Genomic DNA, 18999 nt, shown 5'->3' with positions numbered 1-18999 from the left:
AAAGAGAGAGAGAGGACAAGGATGAGCGTAGGAGGACAAGAATGGAGACAGAGGTGAGTGAGGCTGAGTAGGCGAGTGTCTCCTAGTTTGGGTCTAGTTATCTCCTGGTTCATAGGCAAAATATTCATAATTCCACAAACTTACAAATTAATCTTAGCATTGTAAATATTTCCTTTTGCCTCTCTCCTCCCTTCCCCCTAAAAGAAATAACAGTAAAAACAACAATAGTAGCAGCAGTAGTAACAATAATAATAATAATAATAATAATAATAATATTCAATTTAATTCTGGAAACAACACATGGTTAGGTAGAACAGGCGAGTGATTCCCAGTTCGGGTTTGTTTATCTTTCGGTCCCTAAACAGAGCATTCATAATTGCACAAACACACACATTTTCCAACTTGTAAATTAAGCTGCTTATTTTTACCTCCTGCCCGGTTCAAAGCGCATTTTTAATTAGAGAAACATTGGCATTTATTTATGTCCGCCTTGAAAATGCATTATTATTATTACACCAACGTCCAAAATATGAAACATGAATTCTGAAAACATCACTTGACTCTTAATTTTCTGTTAGTTAGTTTCCTTCCCACTTCACTAACGAATTCATTGTTATAGCAACGTAAATATTAATCCTAACGTTTGTACAATAAAACACGAATTCTGTTAGTCATTTAAGCGTAGCAATTATTTCCTACTGTTTTACCCTCTACCCCCATCACTAACGCATTCCATACTACAACTTCCCTATTTATCCTCACGAAATGACAACATATATTTCTAAACCACTGTAATTCCGTTCACCTTTTCCTCGATGAGTGTTTTTCCAATACTACACCATTTTGCATATTAATCCTCACGTTTGTAAAATGAAATTCGAATTCTTTAAATATTTCTGAGTGGCAAAGGGCGGTATTTTAGTACTGTTAGGAAATTTATCAACACTTCTTTCTTACCGATTTATTCTGATTTTGCTCCGTTACTATATTTTTGTGTGTTATTTATGCAATCTATGTCCATACTGAAAAGACATAAGCACACCAGGGGATGATAGTGAGTAGTTTGAAAAATAAATCGTTAAGGTAAAGGTGTTAGGGAGCCTCCTTACCCCATGAGAATACGGTCCTTAAAGCTATACTGTTTACCTAACCCTCATTTCTCTAAAGCCTTCAAAATTACACCAACTTTTATATAAATCACTTAGATGAATTATTATTATTTTTTTTTATTATTATTAATTTGGCTAATTGCACAGGTATTTATTCATCACAGGAGAGATTTTTCGAACTGGAGGGGTTACTATAGATAAAACCTTCATTAGCCTCTTCAGTAATAGAACTCTTTCCAAAAATTGTCCGCTGATACCCGGAATAAAATGCAAAAAAAATCGAGCTGAAAGGAATTATCACATAGGTAACTGTGGCGTCTGGCTATTGATAAACAGACTGACAGATAGACGGACAGACAGGTGGACAGACAGATAGACAGACAGATAGACAGATAGACAGACAGACAGATAGATAGACAGACATATGGAAAACAAGAGGCGAAATTTACAAACAAACAAACACTGGACGCCCCCTACCCAGCCAACCGTGAAGTTCCCCTCATTACTGAATAAAACTTTCCTTTTTTTATATTTTTTTATTTTTCTGCGCCATAATGAATGTTGGGGCTATTTGCATTGTGTTATTTTTGCCCCTGCCTCACTCACTGACAATACAGTAATACACGGCACAAGCTTTTATTCAGTTATTTTTCTTACCGTTACTTTTTGATGCAGAATGACCCCACTTGTACGTAATTATCCAGTTTTACGACGAGAAGTCTATTATTTGGATGCATAAAATCGTCTGGGCATAACAAGAATAACAACAGAAAAATATATATGGCACTGTAGTGAAAGGGATAAAGGAGGTTTTAAAAAAGCCCATTACTAGACCCCGTTATTTTGAGATGGTTAAAAGTGCCTGATGGTGACGTGGAGGAAAGGTAAAGTAAATAAATAAATAAATAAATATAATACTGAAGATTTGTCACACATGCTGTTTCTGACCACTTCATTACGAGGCGTCCCTTCCTAAGATGACCAAAATCGTCTGGAGGAGTCAAGAGTGGAAGACAAGGACGCTTTAAACCCTGCCAGTAAGAGCGACGTCTCTTAAGTAAGATGGGTCGATTGTGGAAAGAAAGACGAAGAAAAACACAATACTGTACTCAAGGTGTTGGTGGATATCCTCTGACGGTACCATGAAATTAATTTTGAAAGCTGGTAATTAAAAAAAAAAAAATGCGTCTCTCCTAAGTAATATGGTAAACAGGTAGAAAGTGAGGGGAAAAAAAATAACTGTACTGAAGTAAAAGGGATAATATTACTACCGACAAACGATTATATTTTGTTAACCCTCCTCTTTCAAATTTCCTGTAACATAATACTTTCAATTATTATTATTATTATTTTGATACAGTCTGATAATATTAGTCAAGCGTTCTGGTAAGGTTAACGAGTATTTAAACATTATTATTATTATTATTATTATTATTATTATTATTATTGTCTTTTTTTCGAGAGAGGCAATTTGTTCTGATCAGCCGGCCTTCCGTAACGCTTTGATCTCTAGGGACTGGGTGGAAAAAAATCAAGCCCTTCAAATGAACTGGTTTAGAGCCATTTACTATAATTTATTCCGCCCCAGGGGATAATTCCAGCTGCAAACATTCTCTCTCTCTCTCTCTCTCTCTCTCTCTCTCTCTCTCCCTCAGTATAAATAGCAGCAGGAGCATTGACTTTTTGTCTATCATTTAATTTCGACGAAGCCTTTTGAGGGCGAATCGTATTTTTTTTTTTTTCGCTATCCTAATGACAGCCCGGGTTCATTAGGAGAGCCTTGACCCCACTCTGCTTGTTGATTTATTATTATTATTATTATTATTAGTAGTAGTAGTAGTAGTAGTAGTAGTAGTAGTAGTATCATTATTATTATTATTATTATTACCGCCATCATTATCATCATAATAACATCATTGTCATCATCATTATCATCATCATCATCATCATCACCATCATCATTATATCATCATCACCAGCATTATCATCATCATCACCCTCAAAGCATCATCATCATCATCATCAATACGATTACTACTACTACTGCTACTACTACTACTACTATTATTATTATTATTATTATTATTATTATTATTATTATTATTAACTGTACCAAACAACTATTGGAAATTAAACAAATCTGGCGATCCAATAATAAACTCAGATGGTGGTACCTTGCGTTCAGGGGACGGCTCAGTCGGTTGGTGTGGGCCTGGGTGTATCAGGAGGAGTAGAAAATGAATAATGAGGAATAGATACTAAAACCTTGACTGAGCCGTCCCTACAAAACACAAGAAACCTCTCTCTCTCTCTCTCTCTCTCTCTCTCTCTCTCTCTCTCTCTCTCTCTCTCACACACACACACACACACACACACACACACACAGGTATAAAGAAGATAAGCAAAAGACGGGGATTTGAAAAGAAAGAATGTTATAAGCACTAAAAGATTTTGGCAAAAGATCGGCATGATAAAAAAACTGCACTTAAGTATACAGTAAATATGAATAAAAGATTTGCAATTCATTTTATTATTATTATTACCCCCGCCAAGGAGGTAATGTTTTATCCCGCGTTGGTTTGCTTGTCTGTTTGTCCGTCTGTCTGTTAGCAGGATTACTCAAAAAGTTATGAACGGATTTTGAAGAAATTTTGTGGAGTGGTGGATCATGGGTCAGGGAATAAAGGATTAAATTTTGGGCCGGATCCGGATTTGAATCCGGTGTGACCCGCACAGTTTCTCCAAAAGTTCTCAATTAATTTCAATGAAATTTTGTGGAAAGGTGAGCCAAGGACCATGAAAGAATTGATTAAACTTGGGGGAGGATCCGGATTCGGATCCTTTTTAATGGTAGTGGCATTGGCGGTGGTATGCGCTCTCTCAGCGCTATATAATTATTATTATTATTATTATCATTATTATTATTATTATTGTTTTGGTCAGGTCAGGTTAATTTATGTACAAAGGGTTGATGATGATGAGAATGAGGACGCTGATGCTGGTCATGATGATGACGTTTAATATTGTTCCCTTGCAATGGACGATATAACTCTCCTTGCAATGGACGATATAACTCTCCGACAAGTGTGTGACAAGCGCTATCAAAAAAGAAAAATGGAAAGAATATATGCAGATAAATTTGCTTGAGGTGGAGCCAGAATATCGACTGTCTTGAATTTTGAGTTAATGTTTGTGTGGCCATTTTCACTGGGAATGCTGCTGATAGTTTTCCCAATATCATGTTTTAATTTTATGCTTCCTCTTGATTTATTTTTTGGGTCTTACATCATCCTATCACTTTGGTGGGAAATGGAGTTGGGATGGTGATGATGATGATGGTGATGATGATGATGATGATGATGATGATGATGACGATGATGATGATGATGATAACAGACAAGCGATTAATAAAGAGATAAATAGACTAAACAATGAGAGAGAGAGAGAGAGAGAGAGAGAGAGAGAGAGAGAGAGAGAGAGAGAGAGAGAGAGAGAAAGCAGCGAAGGTGGATAATCCTACATGAAGACTGAGGCATCGTAACTCTTAATAACAGAGGCTCATTAAAAAGTTTGGGCAATTTTTTTAAAAGTCGATTTTAAAGGGCTGAAAATGGTGTGGGGGGGGGGAAATTGTAGTGGTATAGGATGGGGTGATCTGTGACGTTAAAGTTGTATTTGATGTATGTTCTGTAGTGTGGTGGTGTGGAAATCGTGCTTCTTGTCTGCGGTGGTGGTGGTGTTAGTGGTGTGGGTTATGGACATGGAATCTGTGGAGTCTGTGGTGCTGAAGTGGTGTTTATATTGTGTTATCTGTGGTGTATGGTGGTGATAGTGGTGTGTGTGGTGGTGATGGTGATGTTTATGGTGGTGCAAGTGGTGGTGATGGTGAAGTGTGGTGGTGATAGTGGTGTGTGGTGGTGATGGTGATGTTTATGGTGGTGCTAATGATGTGAGTGGTGGTGATGATGATGTGTGGTGGTGATAGTGGTGTGTGGTGGTGATAGTGGTGTGTGGTGGTGACAGTGATATGGTGGTGAGGTGATCATGGGGTGGTGAGAAAGGTGTATCAGAATCCTGTACCTGGACTCACAAATCACCTTCCAATTAAGTCACCTGTTGAGACCTTGATCCGTATTTTGCAGGATAGACAACGTAATGAGGGTACAGAATTTTCCCACGTATCTAGTTCCTCCTGGGGCAAGAAATCTTAGCTACGAGAGGGAATATATCGTAAGTTTACAAAGAGCATCCAGACCAAGGTGAAAAAGTGTCCGAAGGTCCAATATAACATACTGTAGCTTTTAACTCCTCTACAATCGCTCACTCGGCATCGACAAAAGCATCGGGTAATATTGAAGCTTTCTGGAATGGAGTGACACATGGCTGCAGCGCTGAAATGTGGGCCTGGTGAACAGTATTGCATTTTTTTTTTTTTTCTGAGGGGAGTGAACGGTATTGCTTTTATTTAGTGAACAGTATAGTCCCCCCACTTTTTTGCCCCATCCCCTGTTTTTTTTAGCAGGTGTTGTTGTTGGATAGTCGAAGTCAAGATATGATTCAGCACAAGTAACAGTAAAGCAAATAAATAATATGATGCATGTTCTGAGGAAGGAAAGCTCTGTAACCTCTACTTTTCTTAATTCTCTTGTAAGGATGAAGACTGTGTTGATTTATTGTGAGGACCTTTTGTGAGGATGATGAGTATAAGGTATAGAGAAAAACAGATGGTGAGTGGAAAATAATGTGGCGATTACACAGTGATAAAAAAACAGTGAAACTCCTCCATACCTAGAGTAGTGAGGGTGATGACACAGTGGTGAAGGTGATGAGTATAATAATGGAAAGGTGATGGGATAAGGTGACCGTCTGCGACAAAAACAGAAAAAAATCAATGGTTGTGGTGATTAGAAAAAAAAAAATGATAAAAGACACTGAAACCTCCATACCTACAGTGGTGAAGATGATGACGCACTAGTAGGGCTGGTGACAAGTGGTGATGATAACGGCGAGCACAATGCATGATACAGAAGTGATAAGCGTCGCCACCTTACCTATAGTGGTGAGGGTGATGACGCAGTAGTAGAAGGAGTCGAAGTAGGACCACCTCTCGTAGCGTGAGAAGACTGCGGCGCCCGAGGTGATGGTGATGGTGGAGAGAGTCGTCACCACCATGATGAGGTCGATCTCTGTCGCGTCCGTATCCCGGCACTGCGTGGAGGAGAAACGGTGGAGTCAGTGGTGGGGAATAGGGGAGAAGGGTGGAGATGGTAGGGGGAATAGTGGAGCTGGTGTGGGAGTCATACTGTTTGGTGGGGGGAGAAGTGGAGAAGGGGAGGATGAGGTGGAGGTTAGTGGTGGGGATGATGAGAGTGGTGAGGGAAGAAAAAGTGACGAGGTGATCTGGTGGGGTGGTGAAGTTGTGGAGTTAGTGGCTGGGTGGTGAAGTGGCTTGTTAGTGATGGAGAGGTGAAAGAATGATGGTTTCTCGATTAACCCTTAAGTCTTTCAGCCCCACACGTCTCTCCTATGATGAATACAAATCGTTTAGCGTTAGTCACCCCTAAAGAAAAAAACAAAAAATATGCCCTACGATGCGTTACTCTACCTATCGAGAGACAAGCTGCATTCCACTGAAGGAAATGGGGGATAATTTTGCGTTAACTCAAATCCATTACATTTCAGCACCGAAACTAGCAAGTAAAAGGACACAGACAACATATCACATGGCAGTTTATATGTTATACCTAAAATAACTGATACGCAACGCGGCGCATTAACATCCTACTAAGAAAAGTACAGATGAACCTAAAAGGGCAGGTGAGATTTGCTGGACTTATCCAAACATAAATCCTCTGATATTTTTAGCTACTCACGCAAAGTAAATAAATAAATAACTAAAATCATTAAAATAAATGCATGAATAAACAGATATATAAATAAATAAAATCAACATCAGCATTCAGTCCGATACAATACCCACGTGGTGCTGGAGACTGCACTACCACGGCCTACAAGCAAGAGGGGTGAGTGACAGGCCCACGCCCCTGATGGCGCTACAATAAAAAAAATAAATAATAATAATAATAATAATCGCCTCTTAGAGAATCGAATCGCTGCGGGTACACCAACATGACCTTCACCCCGACCGCCAGGCGATTCAGGAAAAGGGCTGGGGAATCCTGGCCAAACCAACTTTGGGAATGAGGTGATTTTGTGAGGTGGGTTGGAATGTGACAGGCGACGAGATCTGGCAACACTGTGTCCTATTAACTGGTGTGTTCTAGTAATTGGTGTCTTCTTGCAACTGGTGAGTCCTCCTAGCAACTGTTTAATGTCCTGGCAATGAAGCGTCCTTACAGATAATTAGGCTAATATGTCCTACCAGCCTGAGTATCCTAGCAACTGATGTGCCCATGCCTCCTAAAGTACTGACGTCTCGCTCATAAGTCCTAGCAACTGGTGTCCTCCTAGCAACTAACATCCCTCCAAAGTGTCCTAGCAACTGACAGCTCTCCCGTATCCTAGCAACTAAGGCCTCTCGATGGTTCCTAGCAACTAACATCCCTCCAATGTGTCCTAGCAACAAACGACTCCCCAAGCGTCCTAGTAACTTCCGATTCCCAGTGTGTCCTAGCAACTGACGTGCCCTCCTATCAACTGACGTCCCTCCAATGTGTCCTAGCAACTAAGGCGAGGTAATTGGGCAGCTTGCGTCGGATCCCAGCCACCTTGGAAGTTAATTAATTGGACTTCCTGTGCCTCGCTGCAGTTTGATGACAGATTTACTTCCTCCTCCTCCTCTTCCTCCTCCTACTCATTCTTCTTCTTCTTCTTCTTCCTCCTCCTCCTCCTCATTCTTCTTTTTCCTCTTCTTCTTCTTCTTCTTCCTCTTCTCTTCCTCCTCTTCTCCTCCTCCTCCGTCTTGGAATGTGTCTTGTTTCCCTTCCCATCACAATCTCCCTTCTCCTTTTCCTTCACTCTCATTCTCCCTTCTCACTCCCCCATCACTTCCTTCCTTCCTTCCTTCCGCTCTCTCTCTCTCTCTCTCTCTCTCTCTCTTCTTCCCCTTCCCCTTCCTCCCCTCCCACTTCCCATTCATTTCTTCCCTCCTTGTTGTCTCTTTCTCTCTCTCCTCCCTTCCCACTCCCCCTTTCATTGCCATCTTGTTGTCTCTTTTCCTTCATTTCATCGTGTTCTGTGTTCACCTATTGTTTAGTGTGTTCAAGTGGTATATATACTGTGCTCTGTATTCACCTAATGTGTTCAGTATGCTTGGTGTATTTGCTTAGTGTGTTCATCTGGCTCTGTGCTGTGTTCAAATAGCATCTTTGTCGTGTTCTGTGCTCGTCCAGGGTTCACGGTGTTCATGTAGAGTGTGGTAGGTGGCGTGTTCTCACTATACTGCCACTGTGTGTGTTTGTCTGAATACATATTGCCTCTGTGTGTGTGTGTGTGTGTGTGTGTGTGTGTGTGTGTGTGTGTGTGTGTGTGTGTGTGTGTGTGTGTGTGTGTGTGTGGTGACAGCAGAGTTCATGTGTATGTAAATGTTTCGGAAGCACTAGTTTTTTAGATGTGTGTGTGTGTGTGTGTGTGTGTGTGTGTGTGTGTGTGTGTGTGTGTGTGTGTGTGTGTGTGTGTGTGTGTGTGTGTGTGTGTGTGTGTGTGTGTGTGTGTTGCAATACTGTTTATCAGGAAAGGCGAGGCTTCAAGAGAGATTTAAGAACAACCAACATTTCCACGATACAACCATTTAACAGAAGAAAAAGGAAAATACTTTGAGACGCCCCTAGTGTTCTGAGGGAGGAAATGACCAACGTTCCATTACCACGGAGTTTGCGGTAATGACCCGTCTTCTCATTGTCACTGAACTCTTCGTCGTAAGTACCTCTCAACAGCGTCAAGTGGACGAAACTGATATAAAGGTGAAATAACAGGAAAAGCTACGTACATTATTTCTGAAACGTTCTGGAGATGAGCGATTTATTTTGTACACTACTCTTCTCACGTATTTTATTTCTATTTGTTTCATACTGACAACGTTTACATCGATAATACTGCATGGAGATTCCTGGTACTAAAATTTCATGGGCAAAATAAATCGCTATGGAGAAGGTGTAAAGAAATCTTCCGAGAGACTCCACGCTTAACAGGGAAAATGACGAGGAACCTCAGACCACTCATTTAGCGACTGAGGCATGGGGGGGGGGGGAGGTGAGCGATGAGAGGAAGGAAAATGAGAGGAGAGGAATGGAGAGGAGGTATGGGCAAGTGGGGAAAAGGAGGAAAGACGGGGAAGGGGAAAGGGACGAGAGGAATGGGGCGTGGGGAGGGAGAAGGGGAAGAGAGGAAACGTGAATATGGAAATGGTAAGGGAAGACAAGGAGGAAAAATGACGAGGAAGGTATGCGGGAGAAAGACAAATGCGGAGGGGGGGGAGGGCAAGTTATTCTTTCCTGGTTTTGTGGGACAACAATAGGACTCGCTGCATAGGAAAGGCCCGAGTCATGTGGGGTATGCACTTCACGTTCATCACACAGACACACACACACACACACACACACACACGTACAGTACACAAACACACATATGGACAATGATCACTCTACAGGCATGCTAACTAGGCTGGCTCTCTCTCTCTCTCTCTCTCTCTCTCTCTCTCTCTCTCTCTCTCTCTCTCTCTCTCTCTCCAAACGCAATAACACAGTAAAAACAATACCCCTTAGCCTCCCTCCTCCCCAGCGACCTCATCTCCCCACTACTCTTACCAGCACCCCTCACATAGCCCTACCCCTTCACCCTCCCCTCCACCCCCTCTCCCTACCTCTCCCCCTCCACACACCTCATCCACCTGTCCCCTCCCCTTCAGTCCCCCTTCTCCCCACCCCTCTCCCCCCCTAACCAAGAGCCAAGGGGGACTTTGCTAATAACGAAGAAAAGGTTGCAAAATCTGTCTCGCTATTTTTCTTATACTGAACCCTACCTTCCTTCCTTCCTTTCTATCTTCCTTCCTTCCTTCCTTCCTTTCTTTCTTTCTTTCTCTCTTTCTCTTCCTTCCTTCCTTCCTCGGATACTGACAGGGATTTTAATCTGAACGCGATATTCATTAATGTTTATACTCATCGTCATCATCATTCTCATCTTATGAGAGAGAGAGAGAGAGAGAGAGAGAGAGAGAGAGAGAGAGAGAGAGAGAGAGAGAGAGAGAGAATTACATAGTTACATAGATACACAGACCACACAGACCTTACGGTCCCTACGAGGTGGTCCGGCCTTAATACTAATATGCCTTAATACTAATACAGTGCATAGGAGCAGGAGAAAAGGATAGCACAGCAGAAGGCTCTCTCCCCCACCCTCCAGACCCTCCGGCATTTGTCGTACAGGAAACAAGAGAGGAAGTAATACCTTGCAGGAATGAAAAACCTGAAGGAATTTTATAGGATCGGCAGAAAGTAGAATAATATGGAAAAGGAAAATTTGGGCAAACAGCCACATACTTACTCTACGCATGCAATTTTTTTAATGGTTTTTTTTTTAATATAAAAAGATGAAATGAAAGTTTATCTATTATATATATCCTAAAATATTGTGTGTGTCTAATAGACAGATGAATGCAGACGCGAATATGCAATAATTGCTCCATCCTACCTAAACGATACCAATTGCGTCGAGATACATGTCCAGTCTCTTTTTAAATATATTTATGGTACCACTCTCAATCACATTCCCAGGGAGTTTATTCCATTCGCTAACAAAAGAGAGAGAGAGAAAGAGAGAGAGAGAGAGAGAGAGAGAGCTGAGCTAAGAGGATGTGGAAAAAGAACACTAATAAAAACCTAGAAAGCATAACAGCAAAAAAGAAAAAAAAAAAGGGGGAAAATATACAACCTGAAAAAACAAAGGAAATGAGGAGGAAAAATGAAAGCCATTTTGGAGACGAAATGAGAAAATGAAAGTGGAAAAAATGGTGCTGAGAGAGAGAGAGAGAGAGAGAGAGAGAGAGAGAAAATATTAAGAGCCTGGACTAAGGGGGATTTGAATATAAAATGGATGGGAATGAAGCAATGAGAAGGAGAGAGAGTGGGGGAGAGTGAGGGGGAGGGGGAGAGAGGGAAGGCAAATGGAGAGAGGAAGGAAGACTGGAAAACAGAGGGGGGAGAAGAAGAGGAGAGGGAAAGAAATATGGCGTGAAGTGAATGGGAGGAAGAGAAAGAGGAGGGGAAAGAGGAGGGAAAGTGGAAAGAGGAGAGAGGGATTAACGTGGAAAATGAAAAGGAGAGAGAGGAGAGTAAAACAATAATAATATTACAGAGAGAGAGAGAGAGAGAGAGAGAGAGAGAGAGAGAGAGAGAGAGAGAGAGAGAGAGTACAGTACAGAAAGGAGCAAGTGAGTGGGGAGAGGAAGGACAGAGGAGTGAAAGAAGAGAGGGGTGTGGATGGGGGAAGGTGAGAGGTGTAAGAGAGGAGGGAGAAAAATGAGTGAGAAGAAGCAGCCGAGTGGAGTGAGGGGGAAATGAGAGGGACGTGAATTAAGAGATGAATATATTGCAAGTTCTGAGAAGGGGGATGATAGGGGGAGACAAGAGGAGTTGGACAGGGGTGAGAGGGGTGAGAAAACAGGCGTATAAGCTTAGAGAGAGGGATGTGAGAGGGGATGTGAGAGGGGAGGGGAGAGAGAGGCCATCCATCAATGTCCCCGCTCCAATATATTACCACCACCACTACCACACATGACACACTGCACGAGGGTCAGAGGGAAAGAGGGAAAGTGGTGAAAGGAAGGGGGAGACGAAGGGAACAAGGGAGGTAAGAAGGGGAGAGAAGTCTGAAGGGTTGGATGCTGGGCGAGAGGGAGGGATAGGGAGGAAGAGAGGAGAGGGAGAGGAGTGGAGGGAAGAGAGAGAGACTGGAGGGAAATAGGTGAGGTAGGGAGGGCGTTGAGAAGGTATTTAAGGCGTAATGAGGAAAAGGAAAAACATGATGAACGATAAAACAGAGAGAGAGAGAGAGAGAGAGAGAGAATGAATGATTAGGGAAAATGGGAAGGAAATAGGGGGAGGGAAAACAGAGACAAGGGGAACAGTTGAAGAGGACATACGAATTTTAAATGGAAGGGGCAAAGGGGCAAAGAAAGGAAAACAGGATCTTTAATTACGGAAAAAGGAGAGGGGGAGTTGGGCAGGAGGTAGAATGAGTGGGCAAGTTCAGCAGGAAAGGAGAATGAGAAAAGGACAGAAAGAGAGCTGACATGTACGAAGGAGAAACGAGAGCAAGTCACGGAAAAAGAAGTTGGGGGGCGAGGAAGAGTGGGGGAGAAAAGGTGGTGAAAAGGGGGCTGGAGGGAGGAAAGGTAGGGAATAAAGAGGGAGAAGGCAGGGGACGTAGGGAGGAAAGATAGAAAGACAAAAGAACTGGGGAGGAAGAGAATGAGGACGTGCAATGGGAAGATCGGGGTGAGAAAAGAGACTGGGAAATGGAGAGTGTAACAAAGGGAGCAAAGTGTTCATAGGGAGCGAAAGTGTGAAAGGGAGAAAAAAAGAGAGTAAAGGTAGGGGGGCCGTGGAGTGAGAGATGAAGGTGAGGGTGAAGGAGGAATGAGGGAGTGAAAGATGAAGAGAGCAGGGGGAGAGGAGAGGAGAGGTGTGAGGGAGGTGTATATTACCACACCTCATATATCACACACACACACACACACACACACACACACACACACACACACACAAACAAACACACACACACACACACACACACTTCGCTTCAGGCATAAAGAAATCGAGTCCAATTAGGGTACAACAATTTCATGTATAATTAGAGGCAATCAGAGTGAGGCATTGTAATTACTGTAACTCTTTCGCTTCAGTAAAATCAGGCAAGTTATATTTCGAGTAATATCAGATGCTTTGTTCGGCTGAGAGAAATCTTGGTAGACAAATGATAAGAAATTTGTAAATTAATGGAAACTTAATTTAAAAAGTAAACAAATTAAAAAACCATCAGACAGACAGATAGGTAGATATATTTAGATACAAAAATAGATTGACAGAAATATAGACAATGAGACAGATAGATAGATAGATAGATAAATATAATAGGATATCGACAGGCACAGAGACAGAGTGATGGAGAGAGAGAGAGAGAGAGTCGTGGCCAACTTTCTATACACGAGGGGGATTGCAGGTATATGGAGAAGAGAATTAAATGGGGATGGACAGGCGAGGAAGCGAGGCGATGCAAGGAGGGGAGAAGAGGTTGTGGGAGGAGGAGGGAAAGTAATGGGGGAGGAGGGGAGGTAATGGGGGAGGAGGGGAAGTAAGACAGGGAGATGGGGAGTTAATGGGAGGGGAGGCGAATGAGATGGGAGGAGGGAGAGGAGATGCAGTGGAAATGGTCGAGGTGACAGTTTCAAACAACACTTAAAACAGTTGGTAAAGGGTCAGGGTAGAAGGGCGTTATTCTCTCTCTCTCTCTCTCTCTCTCTCTCTCTCTAATACCGCCCTCCCTCATCATTTAACCCCTCCACCCCTCACCCATCTTCTCCCCTCTCAGTCTTTCCTACATCCTTTCCTGAATCCTTAACGAGCGATAAAGAGAGGGAGATGGGAGAGAGGCGACGACGACAACGATGATGATGATATTGATGATGATGATGATGATGATGATGATGATGATGATGATGATGATGATGATGATGATGACGACGACGACGACGATGATGATGATGATGATGATGATGATGATGATGTACAAAAGGGATGAAATAAATAAGGGATGAGCGAAGGATGTTTATGATCGTGGTGGTGGTGGTAGTGGTGAAGAGGGAGTAGGGAAGACGGAAGAAGAGGGAGGGGGAGAGGAGAAAGAATTACGGAAGAAGAGAAGAAGAAAGAGGTCAAGGAGAGGGAAGCAGATTTTAAAGAAAGGAGAGGGGGAGATGGGGAGTCGAGATAGGGAGTGGTTAGAAGTAAGGGAGGAAAGGAGGATAAAGAATTGGAGGAGGAGAGGAAATGGAAGGAGAGAAGAGAAAGGAAGAAGGAGGGGAAAGAGACGAAGATGCAAAGAAGATTCAATGAGGGGGAGATGGGAGAGGAGAGGTAGGGAAGGAAGTGAGGGATGAGAAAGGAGGAAGATTTAAGAGAGAATAAGGGAGGAGGTAAGAAGGGAAAGAGAGGAAAGACGGGAAAGATAGAGGGGAAGAAAGAGGGTTAAAATGAGGGGAGGGAATCGGGAGGGGAAGAGAGGGGAGGGTGTAGGTGAGAGGCAGGAGGGAAATTAAACAGAGAGGAACATAAGATAGAAAAGGATATGAGGGTCAAATAGAAGAGGGAAATTGCGAAAAGGGGTTAAGATGAGGGCCGGAGGGGGAGGAGGGGAGGGAGGGAGGAAAGGAGAAAGGTGAGGGAAGCGAGGAGGAAGGGTAGGGGAGGGGGAGGAATAGAGAGAGAGGAAGACGAAGACGGACAGAGAGAGAGAAGGACAAGGAAAGGAGGAGAAAACAGGGCATACAGGAGAGAAGGGAAAAGGAAGGACAAGAGGGCTAAAATGAGGGGACAGGGGAAGAACACGGGAGGGGAGGAACGGGGAAGGGGAGAGGGAAGGAAGAGGAAGGGGAGAGGGGAGGAAGGGGAGAGGGGAGGGGAAGGGGAAGCAGAAGGGGGAGGCGTAAGGGTTGAGCTAATGTCTGGGGAACTTCAAAACTAAGTAACATTTTTTTCTACCCCAGATTAAATTGCCAAACTTGAGAGCCATCTTTCAAAACCTGGAGCCCGGCCAGTAAATTATGGACGGTAGGAGGGAGGGAGGGAGGAAAGGAGAGAAGGAAGGAGGGAGGAAAAGGGGAAAGAAGGAAGGGGAGACGGAGAGGAGGATAGATAAAAGCGCGCGATTAAGAGAGGGGTATTCGGCAGAAAATAAAAGAAAAGGAAGGAGAAAGAGAAGGGAGAGAAGGAAGGGGGGAAAGATGTGAGAAAGGAGGGGAAAGGGTGAGAGAAAGGAGGGAAGGAGAGAAAAAATCGAGAGGAAAAGAGAAGGAGAAGCCAGCGAAGGAAACTGATAAACAGAAAAGGAGGGAAAATGGAAGGAAGAATGAAGGAAAGCGAGGAAGGAAGGAAGGGAGGGGATAAGGAGAGAGGGTGAAGAGATGATGAGAAGGGCTTAAAAATAAAAAAAAAAAAAAAAAAAAAAAAAAAAAAAAAAAAATATAGAGACGGAAGGAGGGAAATGAAGCAGGAAGAACGGACGGACGAATGGAATGAAGGAAGGGAAAAGGAAGAAGGGGACGCATGCATGGAGGGAAGGAAGGCAGAATGAAAGAACGGAGGGACAAAAGGAAGGAAGAACAGGAAAAAAGGGAGAAAGGGATGAAAGGAGAGAGGGAATGACGAGAGGGAGGAAGATGGTAATGAACGAATAAATGAATGAATAAATGAATGAAGGAAGGAAGGACGGTTGAGCCATGGACCCAGGTTGATATTGCATTTACTGTATTACTTAAAATTAACCCTAAAAGGCCTATTTAATGCAATTTCAACGGCCACCCCATGTAGCCTATCGATCTACCTATCTATCTACAACGGGACATCCTATCTATCTATCCATCTATCTACATTTATGTCTATTTGTCTGCCTGTCTACTAATCCATCTATCGATCTGTCTGCCTGTTTATCAATCTACCTGCATCTTTTTATCTATCTAATGACTCTTCCATAAATAATATCCCCTCCTCTTCTCCTTCCTGTTCATCCTTCCTTCCTTCCTCCCTCTTTTCCCCTTACTCACTGAATATTTTTCCCTCCCTTCTTCCTCCTTCTCCCTTTTTTTCGTTTCCTTCCTTCATTTTTCTCTCCTCCCCCTTTCTTAACAGCTCTTCTTTCTACCACCCTCACACCATCTTTCCTCCACCCTCCCTTCCTCTTTCCTCAGTACCTCCTTCCTTTCTCCTCTCCTTTTCCTCATCCATCCATCCTTCCTTCCTTCTTCCTTTCTCCCTCCTTTTCTCCCTCCCTTCATTCATTCATTTCCTCCTGCTTTCCCATCCTTTCCTTCATTCCCGTTTCTCCCTCCCTTTCTCCTTTCCTCTAACCTTTCCTTCCTTTTCCCAACCTCCCTCCCTTCCTTCCTGTCTTCCTCCCTCTCTCCCTTCCTTTCTTCCTGCATCCTCCTCCCTTTCTCCCTCTTTCAATCCTTCCTTTCTTCCTGCATCCCCCTCCCTTTCTCTCTCCCTCTCTCCCTACCTTCCACTCTTCCTGTCCCCCCCCCCTTTCTCTCTCCCTCTCTCTCTACCCTCCTTTCTTCTTCCTTCCCCTTCCTTCCTCCCTCCCTCCCTCCTAGGCCCAGGGACATCCAAACGTGCAATTTTTTCACCAGAAGTTAAGCCTTAATTATCATGTGGCGAAAAAATACCTAAGTAACCCCCGCCTCTCTCTCTCTCTCTCTCTCTCTCTCTCATTCCGCTGCTGTTCCATGTTCCCCTTCCTCTTCTTTCTGTAACTCTTCTTTCCTTCCTCCCTCCCTCTTTCCCCTCTTCCTTCCCTCCTGCCTTTTCATTCCTTCTCCCTCTCCTTTCCTTTCCTTCCTTCCTTTTCGTCTCCTTGTAACTCTCCTTCCCTTCCCTCTTCCTTCCTCCTCTCCTTCCCTTCCCTCTTCCTTCCTCCTCTCCTTCCCTTCCCTCTTCCTTCCTCCTCTCCTTCCCTTCCCTCTTCCTTCCTCCTCTCCTTCCCTGTCCTCTCTCAGTCTTTCCCTCTCCTTTTTTTTTTTGGTCTTACTTCCTTCCCCCTCACACTTAATTCTCTCCCTTTCCTGTTTGCTCAACCCATCTTCCTCTTTTTCTTTCTCCCTCCTTTCCTCCTTCTCTCTCTCTCTCTCTCTCTCCCCAGGGACATCCAAAAGTGTAGCCCTTTCACGAGAACTTGACCTTAATTATCAAATGACGTAAAAATCAGGGGCCAGACACCCGAGCAGGCTATTAATACTGCCCGGCGAGTCACTCCAGAGGTGGGGAGGTGGAGGGGAGGGATGAGGGAGAGGGGGAAGGGGGTGAGGGAAGTGGAGGACCGAGAGGAGGGAAGCTAGTTTCACAATTTTCCACAGTTTGCTTTTACCTTTTTTTTTTTTTTTTTCACTTTCTGTTTGTCTTTTTCTCTCTTTTTTTTTTTACTTTAATTTTCTCTGATCTGTTTTTTTTATCTGGTCTCTCTCTCTCTCTCTCTCTCTCTCTCTCTTTTTATCTGCTCTCTCTCTCTCTCTCTCTCTCTCTCTCTCTCTCTCTCTCTCTCTCTCTCTCTCTCTCTTTTTATCTGCTCTCTCTCTCTCTCTCTCTCTCTCTCTCTCTCTCTCTCTCTCTCTCTTCTACCTTTATATACCGGTATTTGTTAAGGTCAGATCAACAAGACCCACAACCCCACCACAACAACATCCCACAACACCACCACAACAACATCCCACAACACCACCACAACAGAATGCCACATCCCCATCACAACAAAATCTCCCACAACCCCACCACAACATCCCACAACCCCACCACAACAGCATCCCACAACCCCACCACAACATCCCACAACCCCACCACAACATCCCACAACCCCACCACAACAGCATCCCACAACCCCACCACAACATCCCACAACCCCATCACAACAACATCCCACAACCCCACTAAATCCCACAACCCCACCACAACAACATCTCACAACCCCACCACCAAATCCCACAACCCCATCACAACAACATCTCACAACCCCACCACCAAATCCCACAACCCCACCACAACAACATCACACAACCCTACCACAACATCCCACAGCCCCGCCACCACCCACCTTCAGGAGTTTCTTGATCTGTCTTATAGCGATGGATGACACTTTGTTAAGACGCTCGCCGATGGAGTGAAAGAGCACGAGGCAGAGGGGGATGCCCACCATGGCGTAAAGAATAGTGAACACCTTGCCCGATACGGTGTTGGGCGTGGAGTGACCGTAGCCTGGGGAGAAAGGAAAAAGAAAATGAGTAAGGACGTAGGTAAATATAAAGACACGTATCGATAAATTACCAGTAAAAATATTAAGTCATCACATCATTATCATCGTCATCATCATCACCATCAGAACCGGTAGCAGCGGCAGCAGCAACATCATAAAAATAAACCAATAAGGAAATAGGTAAATAAAAAGATACTCAAAAAAATAAATCCTCAGAAAAAGTATCATTATCATTATCATCATCATCATCAGAATCGGTCGCAGCAACATCATCAGCAACATAAAAACAAATAAGTAACAATATAGGTGAACACAAAGCTATACACGCATCAATAAATCACCTGTAAAAGTGTTAGCGTCATCACTATCATCATCATCATCACTATCATCATCATCATCATCATCATATTTCGCAACTGTTCTGACTTAGGTACCCATGTTTATTGCTTTTAGTATGATGGCGGCGTTTTTTTTTATTTCTTTTCCTTCCCTCCAACGCTTCTGTTCTGCCTATGAGTTAAGAGCAATTTTCATCAGCCCTCCTAAGCATCATGACTCCTCTTCATTCTATTCATTCTACCTCACGACTATTTTATTCCGCTTAGGAGAGACTTTAATTATCTACCTATCTATCTAATCTATCTATCTATCTATCTACTTATATCTAACTGACTGTCTACCCTAGCCTTACTGATGCTCCCTTGGCCTAATGTCAGAGTGTTGTTGCAGAGGTACAAACGAGAGAGATGCAATGTGTATTAAGTGATCCACCCTGCAGGCATACAGTCGTCTCTAAGTGAACAGGATAGAGTAGTGTAGTGTAGTGTAGTGTAGTGTAGTGTAGTGTAGTGTGGTGTGGTGTGGTGTGGTGTGGTGTGGTGTGGTGTAGTGTAGTGTAGTGTAGTGGTGTGGT

The 18999-nt window shown here is 43.4% G+C and overlaps 1 protein-coding gene across 1 annotated transcript in view; it reads right to left on the bottom strand.

Moving 5' to 3' along the window:
* Positions 1-18999, bottom strand: part of LOC145393415 (two pore potassium channel protein sup-9-like) — a 662554-nt gene that overhangs the window by 28478 nt on the left and 615077 nt on the right. Inside the window, exons 3-4 of the mRNA XM_080267509.1 lie at positions 17928-18088; positions 6161-6317 (exon numbers count right to left, since the gene is read on the bottom strand). Of these exons, the coding sequence (XP_080123635.1) occupies positions 6161-6317; positions 17928-18088 (318 nt within the window). The remainder of the gene's footprint in view (positions 1-6160; positions 6318-17927; positions 18089-18999) is intronic.

This window comes from Coenobita brevimanus, chromosome 24 (genome assembly GCF_032717465.1).
Source record: "Coenobita brevimanus isolate Jiangsu-jjx chromosome 24, ASM3271746v2, whole genome shotgun sequence".
NCBI classification, from domain to species: domain Eukaryota; kingdom Metazoa; phylum Arthropoda; class Malacostraca; order Decapoda; family Coenobitidae; genus Coenobita; species Coenobita brevimanus.
Note: the sequence above shows the minus strand (reverse complement) of the source record. Positions and strands in the feature narration are given on the sequence as shown.